Source organism: Madurella fahalii (assembly GCF_045866475.1).
Source record: "Madurella fahalii IFM 68171 DNA, scaffold_2, whole genome shotgun sequence".
NCBI lineage: Eukaryota > Fungi > Ascomycota > Sordariomycetes > Sordariales > Madurella > Madurella fahalii.
In genome coordinates this window covers 8,778,450-8,803,833 of record NW_027263972.1, presented here as the reverse complement: position 1 = coordinate 8,803,833, position 25,384 = coordinate 8,778,450, and the positions used below count along the sequence as shown (strand labels likewise).

General features: G+C 57.4%; 9 protein-coding genes across 9 annotated transcripts; 3 read left to right on the top strand and 6 right to left on the bottom strand.

Moving 5' to 3' along the window:
• Nucleotides 1–652: 652 nt before the first annotated feature.
• Nucleotides 653–2,285, bottom strand: NEM1 (Nuclear envelope morphology protein 1; the record flags this gene model as incomplete). The annotated part of the gene is made up of 2 exons (XM_071060794.1): nucleotides 653–804; nucleotides 866–2,285. The coding sequence occupies 2 exons, from the start codon at nucleotides 2,283–2,285 to the stop codon at nucleotides 653–655; spliced, it is 1,572 nt and encodes a 523-aa protein (XP_070916895.1).
• A 1,656-nt stretch (nucleotides 2,286–3,941) lies between these two features.
• QCR8 (Cytochrome b-c1 complex subunit 8, mitochondrial) lies at nucleotides 3,942–4,593 on the bottom strand (the record flags this gene model as incomplete). Its single annotated transcript, XM_071060793.1, has 4 exons — nucleotides 3,942–3,999; nucleotides 4,054–4,231; nucleotides 4,384–4,409; nucleotides 4,532–4,593. The coding sequence occupies 4 exons, from the start codon at nucleotides 4,591–4,593 to the stop codon at nucleotides 3,942–3,944; spliced, it is 324 nt and encodes a 107-aa protein (XP_070916894.1).
• A 358-nt stretch (nucleotides 4,594–4,951) lies between these two features.
• PHB1 (Prohibitin-1, subunit of the prohibitin complex (Phb1p-Phb2p)) lies at nucleotides 4,952–5,838 on the top strand (the record flags this gene model as incomplete). The annotated part of the gene is made up of 2 exons (XM_071060792.1): nucleotides 4,952–5,275; nucleotides 5,332–5,838. The coding sequence occupies 2 exons, from the start codon at nucleotides 4,952–4,954 to the stop codon at nucleotides 5,836–5,838; spliced, it is 831 nt and encodes a 276-aa protein (XP_070916893.1).
• Nucleotides 5,839–6,985: 1,147 nt separating this feature from the next.
• Nucleotides 6,986–8,956, top strand: REX3 (RNA exonuclease 3; the record flags this gene model as incomplete). The annotated part of the gene is made up of 1 exon (XM_071060791.1): nucleotides 6,986–8,956. One exon carries the CDS (start codon nucleotides 6,986–6,988, stop codon nucleotides 8,954–8,956), a length of 1,971 nt encoding a protein of 656 aa, XP_070916892.1.
• Nucleotides 8,957–9,274: 318 nt separating this feature from the next.
• Nucleotides 9,275–10,390, bottom strand: MFIFM68171_05370 (uncharacterized protein; the record flags this gene model as incomplete). Its single annotated transcript, XM_071060790.1, has 2 exons — nucleotides 9,275–10,281; nucleotides 10,354–10,390. 2 exons carry the CDS (start codon nucleotides 10,388–10,390, stop codon nucleotides 9,275–9,277), a joined length of 1,044 nt encoding a protein of 347 aa, XP_070916891.1.
• Nucleotides 10,391–12,140: 1,750 nt separating this feature from the next.
• MFIFM68171_05369 (uncharacterized protein) lies at nucleotides 12,141–15,282 on the bottom strand (the record flags this gene model as incomplete). The annotated part of the gene is made up of 5 exons (XM_071060789.1): nucleotides 12,141–13,205; nucleotides 13,260–13,422; nucleotides 13,481–13,587; nucleotides 13,645–14,511; nucleotides 14,572–15,282. The coding sequence occupies 5 exons, from the start codon at nucleotides 15,280–15,282 to the stop codon at nucleotides 12,141–12,143; spliced, it is 2,913 nt and encodes a 970-aa protein (XP_070916890.1).
• Nucleotides 15,283–16,155: 873 nt separating this feature from the next.
• Nucleotides 16,156–18,383, bottom strand: MFIFM68171_05368 (uncharacterized protein; the record flags this gene model as incomplete). Its single annotated transcript, XM_071060788.1, has 2 exons — nucleotides 16,156–18,239; nucleotides 18,296–18,383. The coding sequence occupies 2 exons, from the start codon at nucleotides 18,381–18,383 to the stop codon at nucleotides 16,156–16,158; spliced, it is 2,172 nt and encodes a 723-aa protein (XP_070916889.1).
• A 2,598-nt stretch (nucleotides 18,384–20,981) lies between these two features.
• Nucleotides 20,982–22,344, top strand: MFIFM68171_05367 (uncharacterized protein; the record flags this gene model as incomplete). The annotated part of the gene is made up of 7 exons (XM_071060787.1): nucleotides 20,982–21,018; nucleotides 21,507–21,526; nucleotides 21,621–21,655; nucleotides 21,718–21,746; nucleotides 21,801–21,943; nucleotides 21,996–22,140; nucleotides 22,196–22,344. The coding sequence occupies 7 exons, from the start codon at nucleotides 20,982–20,984 to the stop codon at nucleotides 22,342–22,344; spliced, it is 558 nt and encodes a 185-aa protein (XP_070916888.1).
• Nucleotides 22,345–23,317: 973 nt separating this feature from the next.
• MFIFM68171_05366 (uncharacterized protein) lies at nucleotides 23,318–24,960 on the bottom strand (the record flags this gene model as incomplete). The annotated part of the gene is made up of 2 exons (XM_071060786.1): nucleotides 23,318–23,597; nucleotides 23,690–24,960. The coding sequence occupies 2 exons, from the start codon at nucleotides 24,958–24,960 to the stop codon at nucleotides 23,318–23,320; spliced, it is 1,551 nt and encodes a 516-aa protein (XP_070916887.1).
• Nucleotides 24,961–25,384: the final 424 nt, after the last annotated feature.

Here is a 25,384-nt window from a genome sequence, read left to right as displayed (position 1 = left end):
GCGGCCGTAGATTTGAGCTATCTGCGAGGACAATCACGTTCATCTTCAATTTAAATATTGCTATGATTAGACTCCCTTGCCTGCCGTAGTATGAGTACATTACAATTGCCATTGAAATACGCGAGATCTATTGGCACTCCTCAATCGAATTTGCCCCGGGTTAGGGTTAAATTTCCGATACGACGGCTTTGGCTAGAATCTTGGCATCGATTTGTCTCCTGTAGCATGACGTACTTCAGCGAGCTGTCCAACCCGGTTCTCTCCTTCACCAAGATCTCAGCCCCAACCCCCTGAACGGAACCGGGGAGGGCTTCGGATAGGTACCGGAACAAGAGGCAGCGAACAACGCCATCGCCGTCGATGGATACAATGTATATTACCACAAATGTATAGTGTACCAACCCCCTGCCCCTGTCCATCCCCTGGTCTAATACGACAACGGATCGAGAGAAATACCCCTTGCAAACAAAAACGCTCAGAAACTCCAATGTAATGATACTCATCGCTACCCATGAGCGTCATCAATTCGCCATGTAAACAGAGTTGGACTTTTATAATGCTTCCCTGAGAACAAAAAGAAAGAAAAGAAAGAGAGAAAGAACAAGCCCTGGCCGATGCGGATATCAAATAGCCCCTCCGATTGCCACCCCTATCAAGCCATGTGCTGCCCGTCTTCTCCGCCGCGAAGAGCTAGGAGTGCGCGGACATCAGAGACGTACTGCAGGCCTTCTAGGAACGGTATCAGATACATCAGGTCACTGTCAGTCGGGTCGCTAATCCAACCCTGTATGGGGATCGCATTATCTGGTTCCCGGTGTTAGCAGAGTGAGCGGGATGCAAACAGGACGAAAGAAACATGACCGACCTTGGTGGAACATGTAGCTAAGCGGGCTGTTATCCAGTATCATGACCTTGCTAAGGTCGGGCTCGACCGAACTGAGGTCCTTAATGAAGGCGCCGTGCCGGAAGGTGCAGTGCTGGCGGTAGTATCGCGCCGAAAAGTACTTGCGGTCCGCCTCGAGCCAGTCGATGACCGGGTCGGCGTACTCCTGCACCGACGCCGTGAACACGACCAGGTTGTACCACTTGCTCACGCGCCGCAAGAACTCATCGCAGTGCGGCCGCTTGTGCACGTAGTAGAGGATCGGATGCTGCGGCCCGATGCTCGCCTGCCCCCCCACGCCCACGTATGTCGTGTTCAGCCGCACCTCGACCATGTGGCCCGAGCTCATCCGCCCTCCTTTGGACATGCTGTGTATCAACGTCTCGTCGAGGTCGAGGATTAGTGTCTTTTGGTGTTTGACGCCTGCCAGGTCGGTCGTGTTTATGTATGACGGTTGCCGCCGTGGTATCAGGGGCCGCGGCGGGGCCGGCGTTTTGGGGTACTTGGTGAGAGCGCCGACTGGAGACGTTGGAGACTTCAGCTGGGCCGAGATGTCCTTCGCGGCATCGGAGCCCCCGTTCCCTCGGGAACTGGTCGACTTTGCTTTCCTGTGTTTCCGCTCTCGCAAGGCCTCGTCGGAATGGAGCTTTATTTTTATTGACCGCCGTGCCGGCGCGATCTCGTCCGAATCCTGTAGCGACTTTGACCGCAAGTGCTTTCCGCTTGTGCCTCGGCTGACGCCCTGCTTTTTACGGTCCGGGTCCGACTCGGATTCTGACGATAACCCTGAGGACGAGGACCCGCTCGAACGGCCCAGACGCCCTATCCTACTCCCCCGCCGGCCTTTGCTGGCCGTGCCATCCAGGCCCTGTTGGCGCTTCTCGGACGCGGCTACCTGCTCATGATAATCGAGAGCCATCCTCTTGGCGTTGCCTCCGTAGAACCCAAACAGTTTCCTCAGCTGCAGTAGGGGCGCAAAGTTGCCGTTCACGTCGCAGAGGCAGGCAAAGAGGTAGACACCGGGCGCCGCCAATGTCGAAAGCATCCATCGTATAGAGTCGACAAAAGCGTTTGCGATGCGTTTAGGGTAGAACACCCACGCGGAGCCCCGCGGGCTGGGCTCTTTGGCCTCGGGCTGAGCTATTAGAGGCGCCGTCTCGCCGATCGCATACTCATGGCCGCGGTCGTCCGAGGACGGGCCGTCGAGTCGGAAATCGTCTGGTTCTGCCGTTAATCTTTCCTTCTCGCTGATCTCGGCTAGCGCGTTCTCGGTCTGGTTCTCCCGGGGCCCGTCCGTTTCGGAACTGACTGCCAAGCCTATGGCGCTGAGGGAGTTTGTTCTCGTCGGTCCTGGGCTCGGCGGAGGAGACACTCGGGCCGAGATGATATTGAGGGAGTTCATATTGCCGTCGACATCGAGAAGGCCATGTAGGATGGGTGCGATCGCGCTAGGGAGTGAGCTTAGGATCGGAAGGATGGGGCTCGCCTCGGGGCTGGCAAGATATCGTCGGTGCTGCAAATTGGGGCCCAGACGGCCGAGACGCAAATGCTATGCGCCTCACTGCGCACACTCCTTGTTGCAGGACTCTTGTTTGTATGTGTGTGTTGCGCAGGACTCCCCGGGGGCAGGGACACTCGGTTGGGGACGATGCCGCCGAGAAAATGGTGAGGGTCCAGAGGCGCGGGTGACGGCTACGGCCGGGGTCGTGTTAAGTACCAGAGGTGACGGGCGATGTCATCTGCCTCGGTCCCTTCAAAATTTGGAGGCAGATCAGCGCAGCTTCCCTTCGTTTTCCGGACAATAGCGATGGCGGGGAGGGGTTTGACAAGACAGGGCCAAGTTGCAGCGCCGTGGGTTTTATTTTTTTTTTTTTTCACATTTGCTTTGCTAAAAGAATGACCGGAACAATGTACGAGTCCAACACTTTGTCAATCGGCCGGTGCTGGCACGGCGGGCAGAAACGCGGCGCTAGTGGAGAGGTTCATCAACCAACCCTGGCACGCCCAACAAAAGACCCCCTGTCGCAGCAACCAGTGCCTTCACGTGCCGCTCCCAGCGGAGAGACGAGCCCAGATCCAGCGCTCCAGCGGGGAACCACAGCGTCCCAGCGGCGCCAAACTCGGCCACCGCTATTGTTTTTCCATTGGCTCGTCACCAACTTCCACTCTGCTGCAGCAAGCAACATTGGAAACAGTAGTACTTTGCGAGGTAAGCTCCGATCGGAATGGACTGGGGGCACCCACCAAGCAACCACACAATTCCAATCTGGTTTCCGCCGAATTCCATCCCCACTCGGCCTCCAGCCCAAGTGGAAATCGAGTTCTACAAGCTACCCGACTCTCCCCGGCTCGCTGGTAAAGTACAGCACAGAACCATGTTTCACAAGGCTGTTAGTTACATGCCACCACGACGCTGCAACCAAGCCTATCGAGTCTCTGGTTTCATCTGTAGCCCTGATACTCTGATACTGTATATAGCACTCTAGCCCCAGATTCAAGCGACTGGTAAGAGGAAAAGAAAAAGACCAAAATATGAAAGGAAGGAGGGGGGGGGGGGGGGGGGGGAAGCATGAAAGGAGAAATAAAAGCAAATGAGAAAAAACGCTCTGGATCTTAGGTGAAAGAATCTAGGCAGGGCTGATAGAAGCCCCGTCCAGAGTGTACGACTGACATTCTATGTGGGTTACGGCATGGTGAGGCGTCATATCATCCCCTCCTCCCCTCCCAGAAAAAGGCTCCAGCGGAATGAACAAGGCCGAGATGGAAACCGACGAGTTAGCAGTTCCCGGCGTGTTCCCGATATGGGATGACCACTTACCCACGGCTTGTTCTCGGGGTCGTGATTGACGGCATGCTTACACTACCTTCTCGGCGTTGGATTCGCGAATGACCAGGCACAAGCCCCACAAGTCCACCTTGAAGAGGCTGGTTGCGGCGAGCTGATGGACAGAACAAAAAGAAGCAATGGGTCTATCGTCTCGGGTAGGTCATTGATGTACAGGCTCGTCTATTTATCACACGGCTCCCCTCCAGATTCCTCATCCTTGTTGCACATCCCTTACTCCTCCGAAGCACCAAACTCGGCTCGTCCCGCCTTCGAGTTGAGGTACTCATTCCTAGAAATCCGTTAGAAATACATACTCTCCACGGTGCAGCCAGCAATGTCATACCGCTCAACAGCCCAGTTCATGATGTAGTAGCCGGCAATCATGGGAGGCGCCCAGTAGAGGACCTGAGTACTGAAGCGCCTCCACGTGTTGAAGATGGCGTCGTGGGCAGCGCCGGCGAGGGGGTACTGGCGGTTGGGGGCAATTCCGTATGAGATGATGCCCTTCTGCTTCATGCCACCTGTTGGAATACCCGAGTCAGACTGAAGCTCCGGAAATCCTCCGCAGTACATGCTGTCGTCGGTTTCCCACCCCCTCCACGTGGAAATCCGGCTCTTGCTAGTCCTATCCAATGCTTTCCACCATCGACGGTTCGCTTCGTGGGTCACTCACCAAAGTTGCCCCAGTTGCCGAGGTAGCTGTAGAACGGTTAGCACGACTCCCCACGAGGAATTGGCAGCGCAATGCGCCCACGAAGGGCCATTCGGGAACCTGGGAAAAGGCGCATTGCAGGTGCCAACGATGACACGGGCCGACTGACTTGTCATGCTTGCCGATGGGGGCACCGCCGCCGCCACCTCTGAGAATCTGGGTAGGGCGCATTGTGAATCGGGGCTCGAGACAGACGCGTGATGGGTCGGTCGATTGTTGGCAGACGCAATTGAGGTCGGAATAGCTCGCGGGCGGTTTGGCAGGCGAAAATGGATCACTCGACAGAAGCCGAGAAACAGCACCCGGAAGCGGCCTAGCGCACAGCCGCCGCAAACTTGTGGAAAAAGCTTCTGTGCCCGGGCCGCCATGTGCCCCGGTCTTTGCTAGCTGCGGCTCCACTTTTGCAAGAGCTCCATCCATCGCAGGCGTGCGGCAACCACTGCAAGCTCAACCCACCACGGACATATCGATTTGACCGCGTTCAATTACCTACCATAGCCCAGCAGCCACGTCTGTTGAGCGGAACAAGATGGCAGCCAGAGGACTCGGGTTCATCTACTCGGCCGCAATCCCGGCGGCCCTCGCCGTGGGCGTCATCCAGTCGTCCATCTACGATGTCAAGGGCGGCTCGCGGGCAGTCATCTTCGACAGGTTGAAAGGTGTCAGGGAGGAGGTCGTCGGCGAGGGCACACACTTTCTGATTCCGTGGCTGCAGAAGGCCATCATCTTCGACGTCCGGACGAAGCCGCGTATCATCCCGACGACTACCGGCAGCAAGGATCTACAGATGGTCAGCTTGACGCTGCGAGTGCTGCACCGGCCGGATGTGCAGGCATTGCCCAAGATCTACCAGGTTTGCCTCCGCTCTTGTTCCATCCTGATTGGCGCCTCACTCACCATTTCCCGCAGTCGCTCGGCCAAGACTACGACGAGCGTGTGCTTCCGTCGATCGGCAACGAAGTGCTCAAGTCGATCGTGGCGCAGTTCGACGCGGCAGAGCTCATCACGCAGCGCGAGGCCGTGTCGCAGCGGATCCGGACCGACCTGCTGAAGCGGGCACGCGAGTTCAACATCGCCCTCGAGGACGTGTCCATCACGCACATGACGTTCGGCAAGGAGTTCACCAAGGCAGTTGAGCAGAAGCAGATCGCCCAGCAGGACGCCGAACGGGCGCGCTTCATCGTCGAGCGGGCCGAGCAGGAGCGGCAGGCCAACGTCATCCGTGCCGAAGGTGAAGCGGAAAGCGCCGAGACCATCAGCAGAGCGATCGCGAAGGCGGGCGACGGCCTGATCCAGATCCGTAAGATTGAGGCGAGCAGGGAGATTGCGCAGACGCTGGCCAGCAACCCCAACGTGGCGTACCTGCCCGGCGGGAACAAGGGAACGAATTTGTTGATGAGTGTGGGCAGGGCATAGGCGGTAGGGACGGCGTTGGCGACGGAGAAGAGGGGCGATAACCGGGACGAGGCTGTATTATAACTCTACGACTACTGTATTTCTCCGCTTCGGCTTAGCATGAGAATGCGAGCACTGGATTCCAGCTTGCACTGTGCATGGGAGTCGGGGCAAGTAAAGACATGAGCTTGCATTGCCCAGCAGAAATTGCAGGCGAGTTTGTGCTTGTGATGACCGGATTCTGTCTGAAGGTCCGGAAAAGGCAAGATACCTAACTGAATCGCGGTATGTACGGAGGTACATGTTTTTGCAACCGTCTCGCAGTGGATAAGGTACCTTATGTCCCGAAACTGGAGTTCAGAGAAGCTCAGGTGCATCCAGCTCCCGCCCCAATCGCAGCTGAAAGCCCAGAAATAGCGGGGCTGCAGGGGTTGTAGGGGCTGTTCAGCGAGGCTGGCAGCTTCAGGGCAGCCTGGTCTTGGCACTCTCCTGACGTTTAACACGACGCAGAGCATCCTGCAAGGCCGCATCACACAAAGCCGCCCCCGACGCAAAAGCATCCATATACGGCGTTGCCTCGACTTGAGCATCATACCGCTTTCCGTTTGCCTCGCCATCTATCAATGTTGTCCTCTCGAATGCTTGAGGATTTTCCAATCGCAGTCACTGGCAGTAGCTCCCATCTCAACCTGATCGCTCTCGCTTGTCGACGCTAATCGCCGCCGTGGGCTACAAAGCATCAGTCATTTACCAGCTGACTCACTCCGAGAAATCACAAGCTGTGTACGCTCGTTTCCTGGGTTTGTCTTAGCCCTTGGCTCTTGAAAACCATCATCCCAGCTCCAGGCCGCTCCATACCCTACACGCCAGCCGCGGGAAAGAAACACCCTAGGTGCATCGCTTTTATTCTTCACTTTCAGTCGGTGACCTCACTCGCCCCTCGCCTCCTCCGTTTCTGCCTGTCTTGGGCTATTCAATGCCGGTTAATGCGCGCGGCGTGCGTCTACTTGCATTCAACCTGCGTCAACCCGTCCCCCCGCGCATCGCATACTGCTATCCGATCCCACTTCCATCCATGATTGCTGGTTGACTTTCTCTGTGCGAACCAACCCTCTTCTTGCGACACACAATCCGCGCCAGGAGCACAGCCAGTCAGTCCACGGACGCAATGGAGGCCGTCTTGCGAAACTTCAAGATGATCCCCTGTCCGGCGGGGGACAGTTGTACGAAACCCGGATGCCAATGGCAACATAGCTGGGAGAAGAACCCTCCTGCCACGTCTGGATCTGAGGAGAATCAAGACGAAGATGGCCCACGGAAGCGCCGAAAGGTCGCTTCTGAACCAGCGTCTGCCCCGACAAAGCTCGACCTTTCGTCGGCCAAAAAGCCGGTTTCACCCCCGCCTTTGAAGCGTAGAGCCGCGCTGCCTACAAGTACACCTAGTACGGCCCTAGCATTGCCCAAACCTCCGCCATCTTCCGTCGCATCAACACCAACCAAGCCCGACCAGAGCATCGCCTCGCGGGGCGTTACAAGCCCCCGAGTCACGCCCCGGAAGCCTGAAGGACTCAACCCCCGGCATCTGAAGTCGGCAGCGCCCGCTACCCACGACTTCCGGTACAAGGCCCTGAAGCTGCTCCACGGCCAATTCCAGAGGCTTAATACTGAACTCAAGAAAGACGCAAAGGACGACGAGAAGAAACTGGTGCTCTCCGATCAGGAGTTGATCTGGCTCGCCTTGGACGAAGAGCAGCGCATGGCCAGCGACAAGCCGGCCATCTATCAGAACGTGATCAAGAACCGCATCATGACTTACAAGCGGATGACGCCAGGCCAATGGAAGGACGAACGTGCTGCCGAGCTCAGAAAAAGGGAGGCCCGTTCTGTGGCCGGCTTGGCAAAACAAGCGGCCAACAAGTCAGTCCTTGGCCCTCCCAAGGTGATCCAGACCGGTCTCACGGCCCAGCAAGAAGTCGACTTCCTTGTCCATCTTTACACGCCCGTCGATAAACTCTCCCAGTGGGGTTACGTCCCGGTTCCTCCCAGCGACCGGGAAATCGCTAAAGCACGCGAAGGAGAGGCGGCGTCGTTCGGATGGGAGGTATGCGACCGGTGCTCGACCCGCTTCCAAGTATTCCCTGGCCGGCGTGAGGAAGATGGAGCGCTCGCTTCCGGCGGTCAATGCATCCATCACCCGGGGCGAACGTATTTTCCAGAGCGTGCTCCTGGCGACACAGGCAAGCCGGGGAAACGATACCGGTGTTGCCAGCAGATGGTGGGTGACTCACCGGGCTGTACCAAAGGCGACACCCACGTCTTCAAGACCACGTCTCCTTCACGTCTGGCAGCTGTGACCCCATTCGTTCAGACGCCGCCGAATCCTCTGACGCCGAAGGACCGTGCCGTGTGCTTCGACTGCGAAATGGGCTACACGGTCTATGGGATGGAGCTGATCCGTCTCACGGCAACAAGTTGGCCCGACGGCAAAGAACTCCTAGACGTGCTTGTCCGGCCTGTCGGGGAGATCTTGGATCTGAATTCACGGTACTCGGGGGTATGGCCCGAGGACATCATCAACGCTGAGCCCTTGTCTGCCAGTGAATTGAACACCCAGGGAGAGAGATATGAGCCGGAAGACGAACCAAATGAGGGAAGAGACGAGGAGGAAGAGGCACGGTCAAAGACGAAGAAAAAGATGAAAATCGTCTCATCACCAGTTGTGGCTCGCGACCTCCTTTTCTCGTTAATCTCTCCCGAGACACCATTGATCGGCCACGGCCTGGAGAACGACCTAAACGCGGTCCGCATCGTGCACCCAACGCTGATCGACACTATCCTGCTCTACCCCCACCGCCGGGGTTTGCCGATGCGCCACGGCTTGAAAATGCTCATGGAAACACAGCTGAACAAGGCCATTCAGGTCGAGGTGGATGGCAACGCGAGGGGCCACGACAGCGCCGAGGATGCGCGGGCAGCGGGAGAGCTGGTGCGGCTCAAGGTGCAGGAGAAATGGGCTGACATGAAGAGCCGCGGCTGGCGTCTGGTGGACGGGCAATTTGTGCCACCTGGCGGCGAAAAAGGCAGCCTCAGCGAGAAGTTCCTCGAGGAAGGGGGGCTGTCTAGCGCGGCAGAGGCCTAGGGAACACTGGTTGGAATGTCCCCCTCGTTCGATGTTTTCCGACTTGCCGGCCTGCGATTGATAGACAGCTGATACCCGTATCACGGGTGATGCATTCCCTTAGTTTTGGGGGATGTCCCTGCCCACCTGGGTTCACGTAGTAGGCTTCGGTCTGCATATAGGCTTTACAGCGAATAGGTTAACTAGCAAAAGAACCGCAGGCGTGGATGGTGCCTGCATATTACCGGAGAGTATAGAAGCCTCTGGCAAATGCCATGACGATTTCAACGAAGCAGAGACAAACCGGAACCCCCCGCCCCTTCAAAAGCAGTACCATCCCTACCACCCATCCCCTCCCAACCCATTCTCCCTCTCCCACCTTTTCCTCTCCAAGTCCACGTCCACCCACCATTGATGCGTCACCTCTCTCGTTCTCTTTTGTTTTCTAACTTTCCGCTTGTTCCTGTCATCACTATAATCATCATCATCATCGTCATCATCCTCCCTGATCCCAGCAACCCCCTCGTCCACCTTTACCTCATCCTCCCCCTCCTCCCCCTCCGCCCCTTCCATGTCCTTTTCCTCCCAGGGCTTCGGTGTCATGATGTAATGTACGCACTTCACGTCGGCGTCCCGCCAGAGCGCGTCGTGCACGCCGGGCCAGCGCATCGTCTTGAGCGCGTTGTACACGTAGGGCAGGACGGCCCAGCGGCCGCGGAACAGGTCGCCGAGGAGCGACTGGTCGGCGAAGGGTAGGGCGCGCGTGCGGTCGGGCCGGTCGAGGTAGGCGCGGATCTCGCCGAACACGGCCGCCGACGGCTGCACCACCACAAGCCCGCTGTTCAGCTCCCCCAACCCGGTCCCGTCCCCGTTCCCGCCCCCACCCCCGCCTCGGGCTTCCGCCGTGTACGCGCACGCCGACGGCGTCCAGCTTTCCGGGTAGTGCGCCCGCCGCAGCGGGTTGCACACGCACGCCGGCGCCGCCGCGAACACGGCGCCCCCGTCCAGCGGCACTTCCATCAGCTCGTCCATGTTGGCCCGCACCAGCATGTCGGCGTCCAGCTGCACGACGCGCGCGTACTGCGTGAGGCCGAACGCGGCGAGCTTGGCCCAGCAGTCGAGGAAGCGCGGGTCGATGGGGCAGGGGTGGGGCATCGCCGGGCGCAGCGGCTGGATGGGCTGCGAGGGGATCCCGCGGGCCGCGAGGGCGGCGAGCCCGGATTGCGGGAAGGTGGGCGTGTAGAGTGCGACCAGGGGGTATTTGGATCGGTGTTTGTGGACGAGCGAGTAGTGGAGGGTTAGGAGGCCCGGGAGGTAGGAGAGGGACGTGATGAAGCAGGCCCAGACTTTGGGTGCTTGTCAGTTTGGGGTGGGAGGAAGATATCGGAAAAAGGGGAAGGCGGTTGGAGGGGACGTACTCTTGTCGGACTCGACCGCCTTCTTTCCATCGGACATTTTGAAGTGTTCTTGAGGGTGCAGTACTGTGTAATAACGGGGATGGTATATAATAAGGGAAGAAACAGCGTCCTGCTCCTCTGTAACTTGAGAGTGCGATGGTTATAAGATGTAGCGAAAGGGGACCAGAGTTCAATTCGTCAAACAGCACGAATCCTCATTCCTCGTCGAACCTTGAACCGTGGGACATGACGTAGACGGTCGCCCTGGACACGATATAAGGTGAGGAGCAACTGTGATCGTAGAGAGACGCTTCTACCAACCTAGTTCTAGCAGAAAGCACCTCGAGCAAGCGGGACTGGCGCCTGCCACCCCGCAATCTCCAGTGACGTCCCTTATACCAGCGCTATGACGCTTGACTTAGCTCGGATTGTTGTCGATATCCCGGCCGTTGGCCAACTCTGCGTCATGTAGGGACCCGAACCTGCAACCCGGTGTATTTCTGTTGAAACCCGACCATTGTTGTCACAACAGTGGGCTTGGCAAAGCCCACTTGGCTACATTAGCGTAGTCAGTGTAGATACTGGCAAAGTCACTGTCGAAGGTGGTAACATACTTTGGGAACTATCACTAATTTATTAACGAAGATTAATCTACTAATGGCTATTTGTGGATAGTTGTAGCCGAACTATCTAAACCCCACCTATCCGCCTGATATAAACAAAAAGTCCGCATGCCAGGAAATTACTATGAACCAAAGTTCAGAATACCCTTGTCTTGGAGCAGAGCCCTTGGGACCGCCTGACGACATCAATGATGACGCCGGCTCGACAAAGAGACAAAGAAAGGCCCGACCTTGGCTGGGCTAGGCGGAGCTAACCCTTCTTCTGCCGTTCGAAAAGACTAGAAAACTACTTGGTTCTTTTTAGTCACCTGGACTGGCACATTGACGTCACCACGAGAGTTCATGACGGTGAGGTCAGGGTGGATACGAACCGCTTTGTCTATGAACAGGGCTGCCGCAGTGGCTTTAACCGAGCCCTCGCATATCGAGATGTCAGCTTTTATTTTACACCATACACTATCTTCTGTCTAGATAGATATATCGTGACCCATTTGCAAGCCTCGAGGCCGCCCACTAGTAGTAGTAGTAGTAGTAGTAGTAGTCAATTCATACGGTCCACCCATGCCAAAAGACGCCGAGCATCTCTCCCGCTCCGATCTACAGCCATCAAGAGGGTGCCGCTGATCCATGCCCAGCTGGAAGGCCGCCACGAGGGATGACCACGTCGTCACGCGTTTTCAAGCGGGTAAAAGTTAAAAAGGAAGCGAGGGAAAAGGGGGAGTGTTGCGGTAAGCGGTGCGTGGTGCGCGGTGCGCGGTAGCTAGGGCTAGAGGTAGAGAGGTATAAGGGAATAAGAGGTAGGGAGGGACAGGGAGGTTAAACGGGGAAGAAAAGTGTTAGTTGGGTAGGTGATGTGCCGGACGTGATCCTCCCGTATCTTGCTTTATCTATACCAACCGGCCAAGGACGCCGACAACGCCCAACCTCCCTGGGGAAAGGCGCCGTAACCATCGTACCCGGCTCGCAAGGGACCGAACCAAACGCCGGAACCTGCATGGTGGGGACCGTGGACTAGGCCCGTGGCGTTGCTATTCCATAGACGCCTGCCTGTTCCTGTCCACGTCGTTCCGTTCTCATCATTCCTAACTCGAAACGTTTTCATGACCCGTCATCCCCACGTTCTTGCACGCCGAGATGCCGAACAACGCCACAATACGACCCTCCGGCTACGCAGCCCTCGGCTAATCAGATCCGCTGGTAGAACAGCAGGTACGCGACCTTGTTGTCCTTCATGCTCTCCTTGTGCTGCTTGGCTTTCTGTCCGTTGGTGGCGGGCGACGAGGCGCCATTGACGACGCTGCTCCACTTCTTGCCGGGGGTTGCTTGCTTCCAACCGTCGTCGTCACCGGCGTCCTCGTCGTCGATGCCGACGAATCTGTTGCTGGCCCCAGGGGTGCCAGCCTCTCTCCGGCTGTCCGCCAAGCCCGCCTTGGGCGCCTCCTCCTCTGCACCGCCCTCTGCGACGTCCTCATCACGCACGCGTCTGATGACCGTATCGTCGATACGTATCCACTCGCGGCCGTCCTGACGCCGAACATCGACAGTGTAGTGTCCGCCGCTCGCGTTCTTTCCGTGATGGTAGACGACGGCGATCAGCCGGTACCGGGGGGTGCCCGAGTTCTCGGCAAGGATGCTGTTGCGCTTCTGGCGCGACAGAACCTCCCGCGGGAACTCAAACTCCAACGGATACCCGACCTTCTTCCAGATCTTTACGGTGCCGCCGTAGCCCTCGGCGTCGAATTGGAAGCGCTTCAGGTGCAGAATGAGGACCGGAGGGACAGACTCGATGAACACCTGCTTCGTGGCCCGGACATCCTTGCCGTGAGGAGAGTTGAAGTCGCCGTGGAGGACCTCCGGCCGCGTCAACCCCTTCAGGGCATCGATGATGTTCCGAATCTCGGGCGAGCCAATGTCGAGCTGAAGGGGTTGGTACGGCTCAAGCGTGACCGAGTTCTTATTGCCCGGGACGCGCAATTCGGAGCGGAGCTGCCCGCCAAAAATTTTGGTGATGGGCGACGCCGTATGGGAATGGCCAGAGGACCGCGTGACGGCCGAACGCTGGCGTGGCCCAACCTCGAGCCAGTCATCCCCCCCCTCGGCCGGGGCATTGGACGTGGGAGACGGGAGAGATGAGCTCGGGGCGGTTGACGCAGTCGAAGCGGGCGCGGCACGCATCACCTGGGCGCATTCGTCGTGGAGCCCCTCGAGGAGGAATCCGAGGAACTCTTGAGCGTCCTGCTGATGACCACGCTGCGACCTTGTTAGCGTTGGATTTGAATCTGCAGTTTTGTGATGGCTACGTACTCTCATGCTTGCAAACCGCGGAAGCTTGCGAATGGCATCATAAACAAACTCGGGAGTAAACGGCTCGCCGTATTGTTCGTATTCTTCGCTCTTGAGCCGCTTTTTAAGTTGATCGGCCGACGCGGCAGAGTCGATCACCTTGAATTCACGCATGAACATGACCCTATTTGTCTTGTTTAGCTCATCGAAGTCCAGCGTGGCCGTGTTTGAGCACAACTCACATGGCATCCACCAGGGGGGTGTCGCTCTTAAAGCTGTGGGCAGCCTTCTTGCTCACTTGATCCAAGAAGTCAAAGAAAGGAATGCAGAAAATGAGAACTTGCAACACCTAGGTGGAGACGGTTAGAAACGGGACATGGCTCGATATGCCGCAACGGGCTCTCACCGAATTCATATAACACATATTTCCCGTATTCACCAACCCTCGCGGCTCCAGGAATGCGAGCTTTTCCGGGGCACCTGGGCGGTAGAGCTGTAGAGCCTCGCTAAGAGAGCTCGAATTCGCCTTTGCAAAACTGCCGACTACTCCGGGTACGCTACTGGACCCGGCCGCTGCATCACCGTTAGTTTGGACTTGGGCGGCGGCGGCGGCGGCGCTCGAGCCCGCAGCAGGAGCAGGCTTTGCGAATAAACCTGTCCATAGTTTGGGCTTTGGCGGAGCGGGTGCAGGCTGGACGGCATCGGCCGTCATTTCAGCCGTGCTGTTGGCACCATCCACGGGTGTCGCGCGTGACTCAACTTGTACGTCACCAGGAGCAGCGGTTTTAGCATCAGCAGAGCTCTTCTCGGTTGCGGCGGCGGCGGTAGGCTTGGTTTGCTTCGAGGCGCTTTTAGGCAAAGCAGGAATCACTGGGACCGCAGGGACAGCGGGGACCGTCGAGCGGGCGGTAGTGGGCGTGGCCTGAGATGGCTGCACTGAGCTCGGCGTGGTCGGCGATGTGGATATCGCATCCTCAGATGGCTGGTCTTGCGTCGAAGGAGTCTCGGACCGGGGAACGAGAGTCTCGGACGCAATGTTAGACTCTGATCGCGGGGTACCGGTAGCGCGTTGCTCGGCCTTCCCCTGCTCCCGCTCATGCCTGTCCTCGACGGCAGCGTTCGCTTGTGCCTCGGAAGAGACTTCTGCGCTCGGCGTGTGTTGGCCGTGCGGCAACTCGACGCCCTCGGCGTCGGCACCCAATAATTTCCTCCTCCTCCTTAGCTTGGATGTGCGCTGGGGGAACGGGGAATCGGGAGATGATAGCCAAGGCAACTAAATCGGAATTAGCGTTAGTACTAGGACGAGTCCGACAAGAAGCCATGGCGGCCTTACCGGTGGTCGAAACGGCTCCTTCTGGGGCGCCGGGGATAGGGTTGGAGAGGGTTGAACCTGAGCTACGGAAGGCTGTGGGGGGAGGTCTAGTTCGGGCTCGGTCACTTGCTGAGGCTCGGGTCGGGGTTCGTGTTGGGGCTCCGGTTGTTGTGATGGCTGCACTGGCTCTGGGGGTTGAGCAGCCTCCTGTACCTGCCGGACTGGAGGGGTCATAGGAGGAGGCACAACATGGGAGTGAGTTGAGGACGGAGTGTGCGGCAGCTGAGGAATTGCACTCTGCACCGGCGGCGGGGGAGCATGGTACGGCGACGACACAATCGGGGAATGCTGGGCGAGCCGGGGATAAGGCTGCTGCATCGGCATATGGTAATGCTGCATGGCCGGAGGCGACCGACCGTACCCGGCGGTAGGCGGATAGGGAATGTAGGCCGGGCTGGGGATGGGGCCGTTCTGGTACGGCTGTTGAGGCATGTAGTAGTGCGTTCCGGCGTACGGATTGGCCATGGCGCCCATGTAGCCCGAATACATGGACGGGTGGTTGACCATGGCGGGCTGCTGGTGATGATAGTGGTGGTGGTGATGGTGGGCAGGCGCATAATGTTGCGGTCGGCCTCCGCGGCGAGGTCCAGGACCTCCCGGGGGCACGGGGCCCATGTCGGCACCGCTCTGCACCTGCTGCCCAGCCGGCAGATGCCCGCGAGTGTTCATCATGCCGGCCTGGGGTGCGTGGCGTTGTTGCGGTAGCTGCTCACTTGGATGTGAGGGCCACCGCGGCGAGATGGGGCGTGGCGGAAACCCAGCCGAGGCCAGGATCTAACGGGTGTTGATAGAGCGGGTCGGCCCGTGGGCGTCGGCGATGGCGACGCTGATCGTTTGTTGTGTCCTCTTTCTCTTTCTTTCTTTTTCTTTTCTTTTATTTTTATTTTTTTTTTTATTTTTTTATTTTTTTTCCTCTCCTTGGGTTGTGCGGGCGCGGCGACTGTTTTGTAATCGAGTGCTGCTGCTGACTAGCACGAGGGCGGCGACGGCCTCTTCTCCTGATGCTGCCACTACCACTGCCACTACTCTTCCTGTTGTGCCTCGATCGGATCGTGTTGCGCAGTCCCCGTCTTCGCTAATTACTGCCCTGCTGTGTCAGTCGCCGACCTGGAAAGCGACAAGATCAGGATGCAAGCGCATTGAGCGGTCCACCGCCAACCAACGCGCAATCGTGTGCCAAGAGAAGGCGATATTGGAGCTGCTGGGTTTCGGCCTCTTGTGACAAAATTTATGTCGGTTGCTCTGTTTCTAAACCCAGGTTGATGCGCTTGGCTCGGGCGGCAAAAGCCAACTCGGCGCTCGGGCCACCCTGAGAGGCAGAGCCAAGGCAAGGGGCCTGTTGTCATTTGTCATTTGTCAGAGACTCAACTCAATCCCAACCCTGTCAACGACACAGGTCAACGACTCCAAATCAACAAATTTACAACTAATTTTCCAGTAATACAGTTGCCCATTCCATTGCAAAGTAACCGGCATCGCCAAACTGTTTTGATCATGATGTGCTTAAGCTACGGTGCCTCAGGCCCCATCCTCCAAATCCCTTCGCTACTCGTCCCTAAAGAGCCATCTGCCTCCGCCGCGCATGGCCTCCCGCCATCTCTCTTCCACAGCCGCCCTCTCCATCTTCTCTGCCTCCAACTTGCTCTTTTCGATCTCCTGCGTGCTTGGGAAATCTGGATTCCAGTAGCCTGGGGGCGACGGCCTCCGTGCATATCTGTGTCGGTGCCTCCCGTAACGGTCGGCCAAATCCTGGGTCTTGGCTTTGAGCCATAACTCTTGTCGCGCCTCCTGCGTCATTTCAGCCAGTCGATATGCCTCGTTTCCGAGATAATTCTTCAGCATTCTGATGTCCGCCGCCCGCGAGAGGATGCTTCGCCCACCAGCAGTGAGTTCTGACTCTGCCATGGCTCGGAATTTCTTTCCGCAGCAGTTGGGGTCGGTGCACCCGGCAAGTTCTGCCCGCTCCCCCTTGTTACGGACGACCTCGTCAAAAGCGTACTTGTAGCCATCGTTATGCTTTGGGTTGATCTTGAAATCTTCCACCCTCAAATCAGCTAATCTTCGGTCCCGAAGTCTACTGGCTCTTGGTGGGTTTGCCTTGTTCTGGCCGCGTTTTGGAGCCGGTGTGAATTGGCCGGCTGTGGCAGCCGGAGACGCCCCGACAGATGGCGGGTTGTCGCGGTCGTGACGGGCAGGTCGGGGAGCTGAAGCTTCCCGTTCCGGAGAACCGTGGTTCAGAAGCGAGTGCAGACGGCCGCGCGCCGGCGACAGATGCGATGGCAGGTCCCGGCCTTGTCGTGGCCTAGGGGAGGAGAACGACTCGAAAGTCTCCTCGGCAACGTCCGCTATTCCGCCGTCTAAAGTCCAGGCGGCACTGATGAATTTTTTGCGGTCTGCATGCGTTCTCATCGGTCTCTGTGTAGGCGACCTGGATGTGGTTGAACGGCCCTTCTGGATCTCTGGAGTCTGGGCTGGCGCATTCAAGAAAGTGTTGGAATCACGAGGCTTGACGTGCTGAAGGTTCGAGGGTGTTTCGTCCGCGTTTGAGAGTATTGGCCCTTCATCTGAAAAGAGCTGGTGCGCTAAACGCCGCTGTTTTCGGGGTGTTGGCATGACATCCTGTTCTCCGTCGAGATCGATGCTTTCATGGGGAGAGAAAGTGGTAGCTTCTCCAGTGACCACCGGGTCTGAACTGAGGTTCTCACTCTTTATCCTGCGAGCCGGGATGGGTCCCTCCGCTTCATCGTCATGGTGTTTCCGTTTGCGCACAGCTCTTTCCGAGACAATGATGGGGCCATCCGAAGAGGGTTCTTTTTTGATCATTGTGGCTGCTGTGTCCATGAACGGAGATATCGACGGCAGCCTACAAGCTCCGCTGATCCCGTCCAGCGTCTCTTCGTCGACCGATGCGCTTCCGTCGTTTGTTCCCGCCCCGGTGTGGTGCTGTGGCACCGCCGCAGTCAGTGCTGATGATGTTCCTTTATGACCCGTTGGTTTTGCAACAGTATCGTCATGTGAGCCTAATCCTGGAGTGGATTCGAAATCCGGCATGAAATCCAAGGTAGAAGCTGTCCCGCCAAAAACGGTGTCATCAATTCCGGTCGGTCTGGGTTTGGCAGCTTTGCTTGCAGAGTTGGTGGCGGTTGGCAACTGATCGTAGGCGCCTCCATTGTGCTGCAGCTTCTTCTCCAGTCTCTTGACCTTGGCCTCCAGCGACTCAGCGTACTTGACCCAGGCATCCTGCGAATCCCGGTATTTCCTCGCTGCCCTCTGCGTTTTCCCCCATCGTTCGGTCAGCGCCGCGTACTGCTTGACCAGTCTCGAGTACCTCGTTTCCAGATTCGGCTTTTCAAGGCTTTGTTCTGGAATACCAACACTTCGCGCGCCAACCTTGCTGTTGGTGGATATTTCTGCAAGTGCAGGCCGTGTGGTCTGTGATACATGGTCGGCTGGGAGAGCGGTCTTGGCATCATGTGGAACATCACGATACTTCTTTCTAAGTTCTTCCAGTTTCCGGACGAGTGACCGATTCTCCTGCTCGAGTCGGTCAGCCCTCTCAGCCGTCGCTTTCAGTTGACTGAGTTCTTCGAGAAGAGGTGCGTGGCGGTCCCGGTCCCTTTCTCGAATCTCTGTATCTGATGTCAATTGGCGCTCCACCACCAGTGTGTGATAGAAGTTTACGCACCGGCAGCTAGGTCTTCCTCGACGGTGTCACAGACGGCCTCCAATGCGGCTATGAGTGCTGGTCTCCCTCTGCGAGCCCAGTAATCCATTTTCAGCCTTGTTGTGCAGGAGAGGAAGACATATAGAAAGGACGGTGCCTAATCCGCACAGTGTCGCGTCGTGTCGTGTCTCGAATTAATCACTACACGGTTCGTGCCGGCCAAGCTACGCGCCTTATCACATGATACTGTGGGGTCCCCCAACTCTCTTCCCAGTGCGACATTGACCCCCTGCATGATTGCCTCCTGCACCAGTCGGATTTGTCTCTCAACAACATCCAGAATGTCGTATTCGGCCCCAAAATGTGAGACCCCGTCACTGCGTGGCGGAGCGGATGCCTTTCCTTATTTTATTCCTCAGAGGATCCCGCTCAGGCAAGCAGGCTTTATCCCTTTACTGTTTGTACCCCTGCCGCTTCAGATGTCGCCGGCACTCATTCCGCTCTGCAGAGTACATCCTTGCTATCGCAAACCAGTCAAATAGGAGTACGGACTCGCCGAACCCTACGTATGAGTTGTCCTGCGGCCGGTTGGTCCTACAAAGCGGTCTGCATTTGTCATGTGATGGAATTGTTGGATCGTTTCGTTAGTCTCTTTCGTTCAGGGGCTTACCAGCCTCCATTAGGGCACTCTGCCGGGTGCGGCTGGCGCAATATGGGCAACCAGACTCCGGTGCGCCCAGCCGGCCCGGTAGACATCGATGCGAAAGGGGAATCTGCACAGATCCGGTCATCTAATAAGCAGCAGACGCACCATTCCAAACTCATCGAACCGTGATTGCCCCTCGGTCAAATGAGCCGGTTTGCGCTCCCGCGCGGATAACACCTTCCCGGTCCACAGTCGACTCGGGCCCCCCTGACCTTCTGATGTATGTGGCTGAGGTGGCCGCTGCATTCTCGACTCCTGAGTCGGTGCTGAGTTGCAGCCGAGAGAATATGACCCTGATCAATAGGCTGAAGAGCCGTCGTGCTCCGAGTTGCAACAGGGCCGTGCTTCAATACGACTTGATATACTCGGTACTCCAGAGGGCCTTGTGTGACCCAGGGTCGCCAGCTTCAAGAAAAATCACGGATGGCGCTAGTGCGGCACATCGGGCAATCAAACAGGCTGGCCAAGAAATCATCTGCGAACATGCTTCCAGCGGGGTTCCAGAAGACATCCCGAAAGGGTGATGTGGCCTGCTAGCGAGCGGCACCCTAGGATAAAAAGCCCGGAACTGAACCAGAAAATCGCTCCGGCTCGGCCGCTCTGGGGCGATGCCAGGAGCGTCCCTGAGATCTCCGCGATCTGCTTCCGTAACAGGCCCCATCCGTGCGAGGAAGCATGAATCTGGGAGCAAGAGTTTCGCCGGCAAAGAAGCCGCAACGGTAAGAACCGTCACATCGCACGTGGCCAAGCTCAGATCAGTCGAGCATCTACACTGCCACACGCGGTAGGCAGATGCATCTGATACGTGAAGTATCCGAGTCGCCAGATCCTAGATCCAAAGGCACCGGGATGAGGCTCCGCGCCAGCTGCTTACATGGACTGGCAGGCTTGAGCCACGTATCAGGTCCGCATTGGCTAAGGTAACTGCAGTTGGGGGACTTTGTTGTGGAAAGACGAGACAAGTTAGTTGGGAAACGAGATGGGAACCGTAGCTCGGACGAAAAGCAGATCCACGCATCAAATGCAGGGGGCTATTCTGCCTACACATTTCCTTGGGTCAGCACCGCCCACTCCGGCCGTGTACCTGAGGTTGAGATACCACCATGACTCGCAGGTAATCTCTGTAAGAAAGTACAAATGTCGAGTTCCAATGCGAGTAGAAGAACTCGATGCTAGTAGTTACAGTAGTTACAGTAGCTACAGTAGCTACAGCAAGGCACTTGCATCTCTTGCGGTGCGGATTGCCGAGAAGAAAACGGGGAGCACGCCTCGGTATTGCTAGACGCAGAAACTGGAAAAGGGATACCAGGTGCAAGGTGCTAAGCCGTACCGAGGGGCGATTTGCGACTTCGCTCAGTTTTTCTCACGCTCATGTTGCAGAGCTGCATACAACCGAGAATACCTGCATCTTGGATCGTTTCCTCCTGCTGACCCCGGCTCATTTTCCAAGATCGACTACTGACGCCGTGCCACACAAGCTTGTGAGGCTGTCAGATGCGCTTGACAGCTAAATTCAGGCGAAAGGAGCTTGTGGTGTAGCAAGAGTGCCCCACATAACCGCCCATCCAGAAAATTTCAACCACAGCAATTCCATTTCTGAGCCCGCAGACTCCTTCGTTCGTCTTTTCTTCACCTGCCAATACACTTACCTTACCTCCCTTATCTAGATCCGGAAGAGTACTTAGCCTCGGGTGCCCCTCCTACCGGTCCCTACCTCCTTCTCCCCAACAACTCACATCAATCAAGACGATACTGCAGGGCGGTTTGTGTTGCACACGGCACCCTTTTACAGGTCAGTATTACCCCACACCAAGCCCCCCCCCCCACCTTAGATTTCGCGCCCTCGTGCGCAAGCCCTCCAATACCAAAACACAATTCAATTCCCACCCAGACCTCTGGAATCTCTCATCGCCGCTTCCCACATTTCCACCTTTGCTGACCCATCGACCGGCTCGCGCAGACCTTTTTCGAAAAACCACAACCACCGACCACATCTCCACGATGGACTACAGCTCTCAGGGCCGGGCCTGCTTCACCTGTGAGTTTTGCCCGCCGCAGTTTCCTCGCTCTGGCTTCTGTTTGCCCCGCCGCCGTGATCGCAGTGCCGCCACCCCGCCCACTGTTTCGGGGCGGTTTGCGCAATGGTGCATTGTTTCCCTGTTTCTGGCGGTTCTCGCCTGAAAACCCTACCGAGGCAAACCCTCCAAACACGCGCGCGCCCACAGGCACACGCACACACAAAAGACACTTGTTTTCCAAAACACACGAATTCCGTGCCAGTTTTGGGGGGTCGCGAACGCCGGCGCATCGCAATGCCATCCAATGTACCTTTTATGCCAGAACCCGGCCCGTTCCAAGAAACGCTGGAGGATTGGTCATCCGCGGCGCAAAAGACAGACGGAGAGCGCTGAGTCCGCTGCGAAGGCCTCCGCTGACGCTTGGAGACCCTGATCCCCGCACTACATCACAATGACACGACCCTGAGTATTGAGTTGGGGAGAGACCATCTGACATAAGAGATTATAGGCGGCCAAACCACCCACCAGGTATGCCACTACCGGGCGAGAGAAGGACAAGACAGAGTTCTGGTGGTGAAGTATTGCGATGTGTGTCTTCAAGCGACTAACAGCCTGCTTCTAGGCGCGCGACTGCCCCAACAAGGGTGCTGCTAAGTGGTAAGCCTCACTCTCCTCTAGAGCGTAGCCCTCTACTGAATTGCTAACGAACCGATTCACAGCTACAACTGCGGTGGCGAGGGCCACATGAGTGAGTAGACAGTCTTGCGTCGCTCGCGCGGACATAACCTGACATGGTGTGCAGGCCGTGATTGCCCCGAGGGTCCCAAGGACACAAAGACTTGCTACAGGTGCGGCCAGCCGGGCCACATCTCGCGTGACTGCCCGGCGACTGGCGGTGGTGGCGGCGGCAGCGGTGGCGGCCAGGCTGGCGCTGAATGCTACAAGGTAAGCGTGATAGGCCGTCAAACAAGAAAGCGGCTAATGTGATGGGACCTAGTGCGGCGAAATCGGCCACATTGCCCGCAACTGCAGTAAGGGCTCGTCCTATGGCGGCGGTTTCAACTCCGGCTATGGTGGTGGTGGCGGCGGCGGCTTCGGCCAAAAGACCTGCTACTCATGCGGCGGGATCGGCCACCTGTCCCGTAAGTTGTCATGGAACACTTAAGACTCCATGGACTCCGTCTAACCCGCGCCCAGGCGATTGCGTCAACGGCAACAAGTGCTACAACTGCGGCGTGTCGGGTCACCTGTCGCGCGACTGTCCTAAGGAGTCCAGCGGCGGCGAGAAGATCTGCTACAAGTGCCAGCAACCTGGCCACGTCCAGTCTCAGTGCCCCAACAACTAAGTTGAGGGAATGAGGCGGCTACAGTTACCTTTTTACGACCCAGCTCTTTCGCCAGTCCCTCAGCCTTATTGCATTTGCTCTTGCTCAATGACAGAGGTGGAAAGGGAGACAAGGGACTGCTGACGGGCAGTCCCGAGGGAAGTTGACGACAGGGGGTTGCGCCATACACTGCCTTTCTAGTGGGACAGGTCTGGCGCTCGCGCGCTGGAGTTCCACGGGTTGTATTGCTGGTATCTCGGTGGCCATCTGGATACCCTCTCAGTTGGCATGACCTTGCCCGATTTTTCTCGCATTCCGGGTCAAAACCTTGGTTCCCAGGGTCTCGGCTTTTCTTTTCTTTTTTTTTTTTCCTTTCCTTCCATTTTCACAATTTCATAAAAGCAACTCAATTCTGAAGGCATTCACGACCACGGATCACACAACCAGGCAATGGAAAAGTTGGAACCATCTTGGGGCGTCTGGGCGGCGACGGATCACCTACACAAGGTTTCCTAAGTCTCTCACATTATAGGGTTGAGCGGGCTGCTTGCTTTGCCGCCGCTTTTACTTTATGCACCATGCATGATGCGGCTTCTGGCTTCTGGCTTCTGGCTTCTGAATTTTATGTCACGGTTTTACGACTAGATCATCGGACTGGAATGGGTTTATCATCGAGGTCCCATAGAAATGATAATGGTCCGGTCGGCTCAATGAAACGTAAATTTGCTGCTGCTCCGAGGGCCAAGTTACGCGTATGGAAACCGCAATGCGCCTTTCTCTAAATGAAATGCACCCTGGTGTAGCCGCTATGTTGCGAAACCCAAAAAAAAAAAAAAAATGAATCCCCGAGGCCGATATACAATAGCCAGTTAGCCAGAAACAAATTACCGCCTGCCTGCCTGCATGCATGCATGCTATGATGAATATGTACCATACAATCCACCTCCCATTTCCTTTCCCTTTCCCTTTCCTACCCCCCTTGGGATTTGGTTGCCTACAACACAGCCTTGGGCATGAATTTCATGGCCTGCCTGACACCCAAGTCTCCCAGGACCTCCTCGGCGCCGCCGAGGATGGCGTCGAACTTGTAGGTGCGGTTAAAGTTCTCGATGACGCGGCCCATGCCGGTCTGGGTCAAGCCGCGGCCGCCCCAGATCTGGACCGCCTCGTCGGCGACCTCGTGGGCGGCGCGCGTGGCGCTCATCTTGAGCAGGGCGATGGGCCCGCCGAGGTGTTTGGCCTGCTCTGCGTAGGGCATGTGGCACATTTGGTAACTGCAAGAGTGTCAAGAGTCAGCGGTCGTTGGAGGGACATCTTACAGCGGGCGTGCGCGGGGAGAGGGGACAAGGACAAGGGGCGGGCTTACGTGATGGTCTCGAGCCACGACTGGTGCGACTCGCACAGCGCAATCATCTTTGCCAGCTTCTGGCGGATGACGGGCTGGTCGATGAGGCGCTTCTTGAAGACGAGACGCTGGTGGGCCCACTTGAGCGACTCCTCTACCACCAGGCGCATGTACCGGACTGTGCCGCACGTCATGGTCCACCGCTCGTGGTTGAAGTTGGAGAGGATCACGTAGATGCCCTTGTTCTCCTCGCCGAGCAGGTTTTCGACGGGCACCTTGACGTTGTCAAAGGTGATGTATGTGGTGCCGGCTGTCGGCGAGTACGACGTCTTGATGGGCTTGGTCTCGACGCCCTCGCCGCGCGGGATCAGGAGCACGCTGAGGCCCTTGCCTGTGTTGACGCCCGTGACGAAGTAATCGGAAAAGACGCCGTTGGTAATCCACTTCTTGGTGCCGTTAACAATGTAGTGCTTGCCGTCGGGCGTCTTGACGGCCGTAGTCCGTAGGCCGGCCACGTCGGAGCCGGCGAAGGCCTCCGTGATGGCCAGCGAGATCTTCTTCTTGCCGCTGAACACCTCGTCGGTGATGCGCTTCTTCATGGCCGGGTCCTTGCAGAAGTTGAGGATGCAGGTAAGGCCGATGACCATGCCGGCCATGTTGCCGTCCTGGAAGCCGCGGCAACCCGGACGCACGCCCTCCTGCGACATGATCAAGTCATGGAAGTAGTCAAACTCCTTGCCGTCGACCGCGCCGTCCAGCAGGTTGACGCCGTGCAGGTGCTTGCCAGGCCCCATGCGCATGTGGAGCACGCCGGCCTTAGACATGCGATCAATAAGCTCCTGGCTGACATACTCACCCGTGCGCTCCTTCTCGAGAGCCTCGGGCGTGATGTACTTGTCGGTGAACTCGCGCATGGCCCTCTGCAGGCGCCGGTGGCTCTCCTTGTAGTAGGGCGACTTGAACTGGGGCGTCAGCCAGAGCGGCTCGGCGTAGGGCACTGACGACAGGCCGCCGATCTCGGGCGTGATGATGGACTGCTTCTCGCCCTCGATGGTGCCGATGGCCAGGTCAGAGTACTTTTGAAGCACCTCGTGCCTGTGCAGGTTGTAGAAGGCCACCGTCGCGTCCGTGCCTGCTACCTGGCGCAGCACCGCCTCACCGCCGGGGTGGGCGTCGAGGAACTCGGAGACATCGTAGACAACGGTGTCGATGATGAACCACACGCTGTCCTCGGTGTTATGCTTCGCGACCTCGGCGCGGGTGAAGGTCTTGGAGGGGACTTGGAGAGGCATGGCTGCGGTTAGAAGGGCTGGACAACGATGTGGCGGAAGGAAAAAAGACAGATTCAATTGAAACCCCCGCTGAGCAAGACAATGAAGCATTTATTTGGTCCTCGGTAGTCCCGGGCCCGGGCTGAGAGAGCAAGGGTGTCCGGCCTTGTCTCCGGGCATTTGGGGTTTGCTTCGGCTCCTCCCCCCCTGGTCGACCTCGGCTCTGGAACCTGGGGTCTGGGAATGTGGGACATCGCCCGGCAGGAGTAATGCGATCGCCGTGATTGGTTAGGGGCCGAAGGCCAGCTGAGCGGCCGCAGGGGCTCAGCTCCCTGCCGTCTACGGACTCTGAGCGGAGCATGTGATTGTTGCGGAACGCGGTCAGCGGGGTGATGGCTTTCCGGCTTCATTCACGACTGGAAACTCGACAAATTGCGCGCCCGCC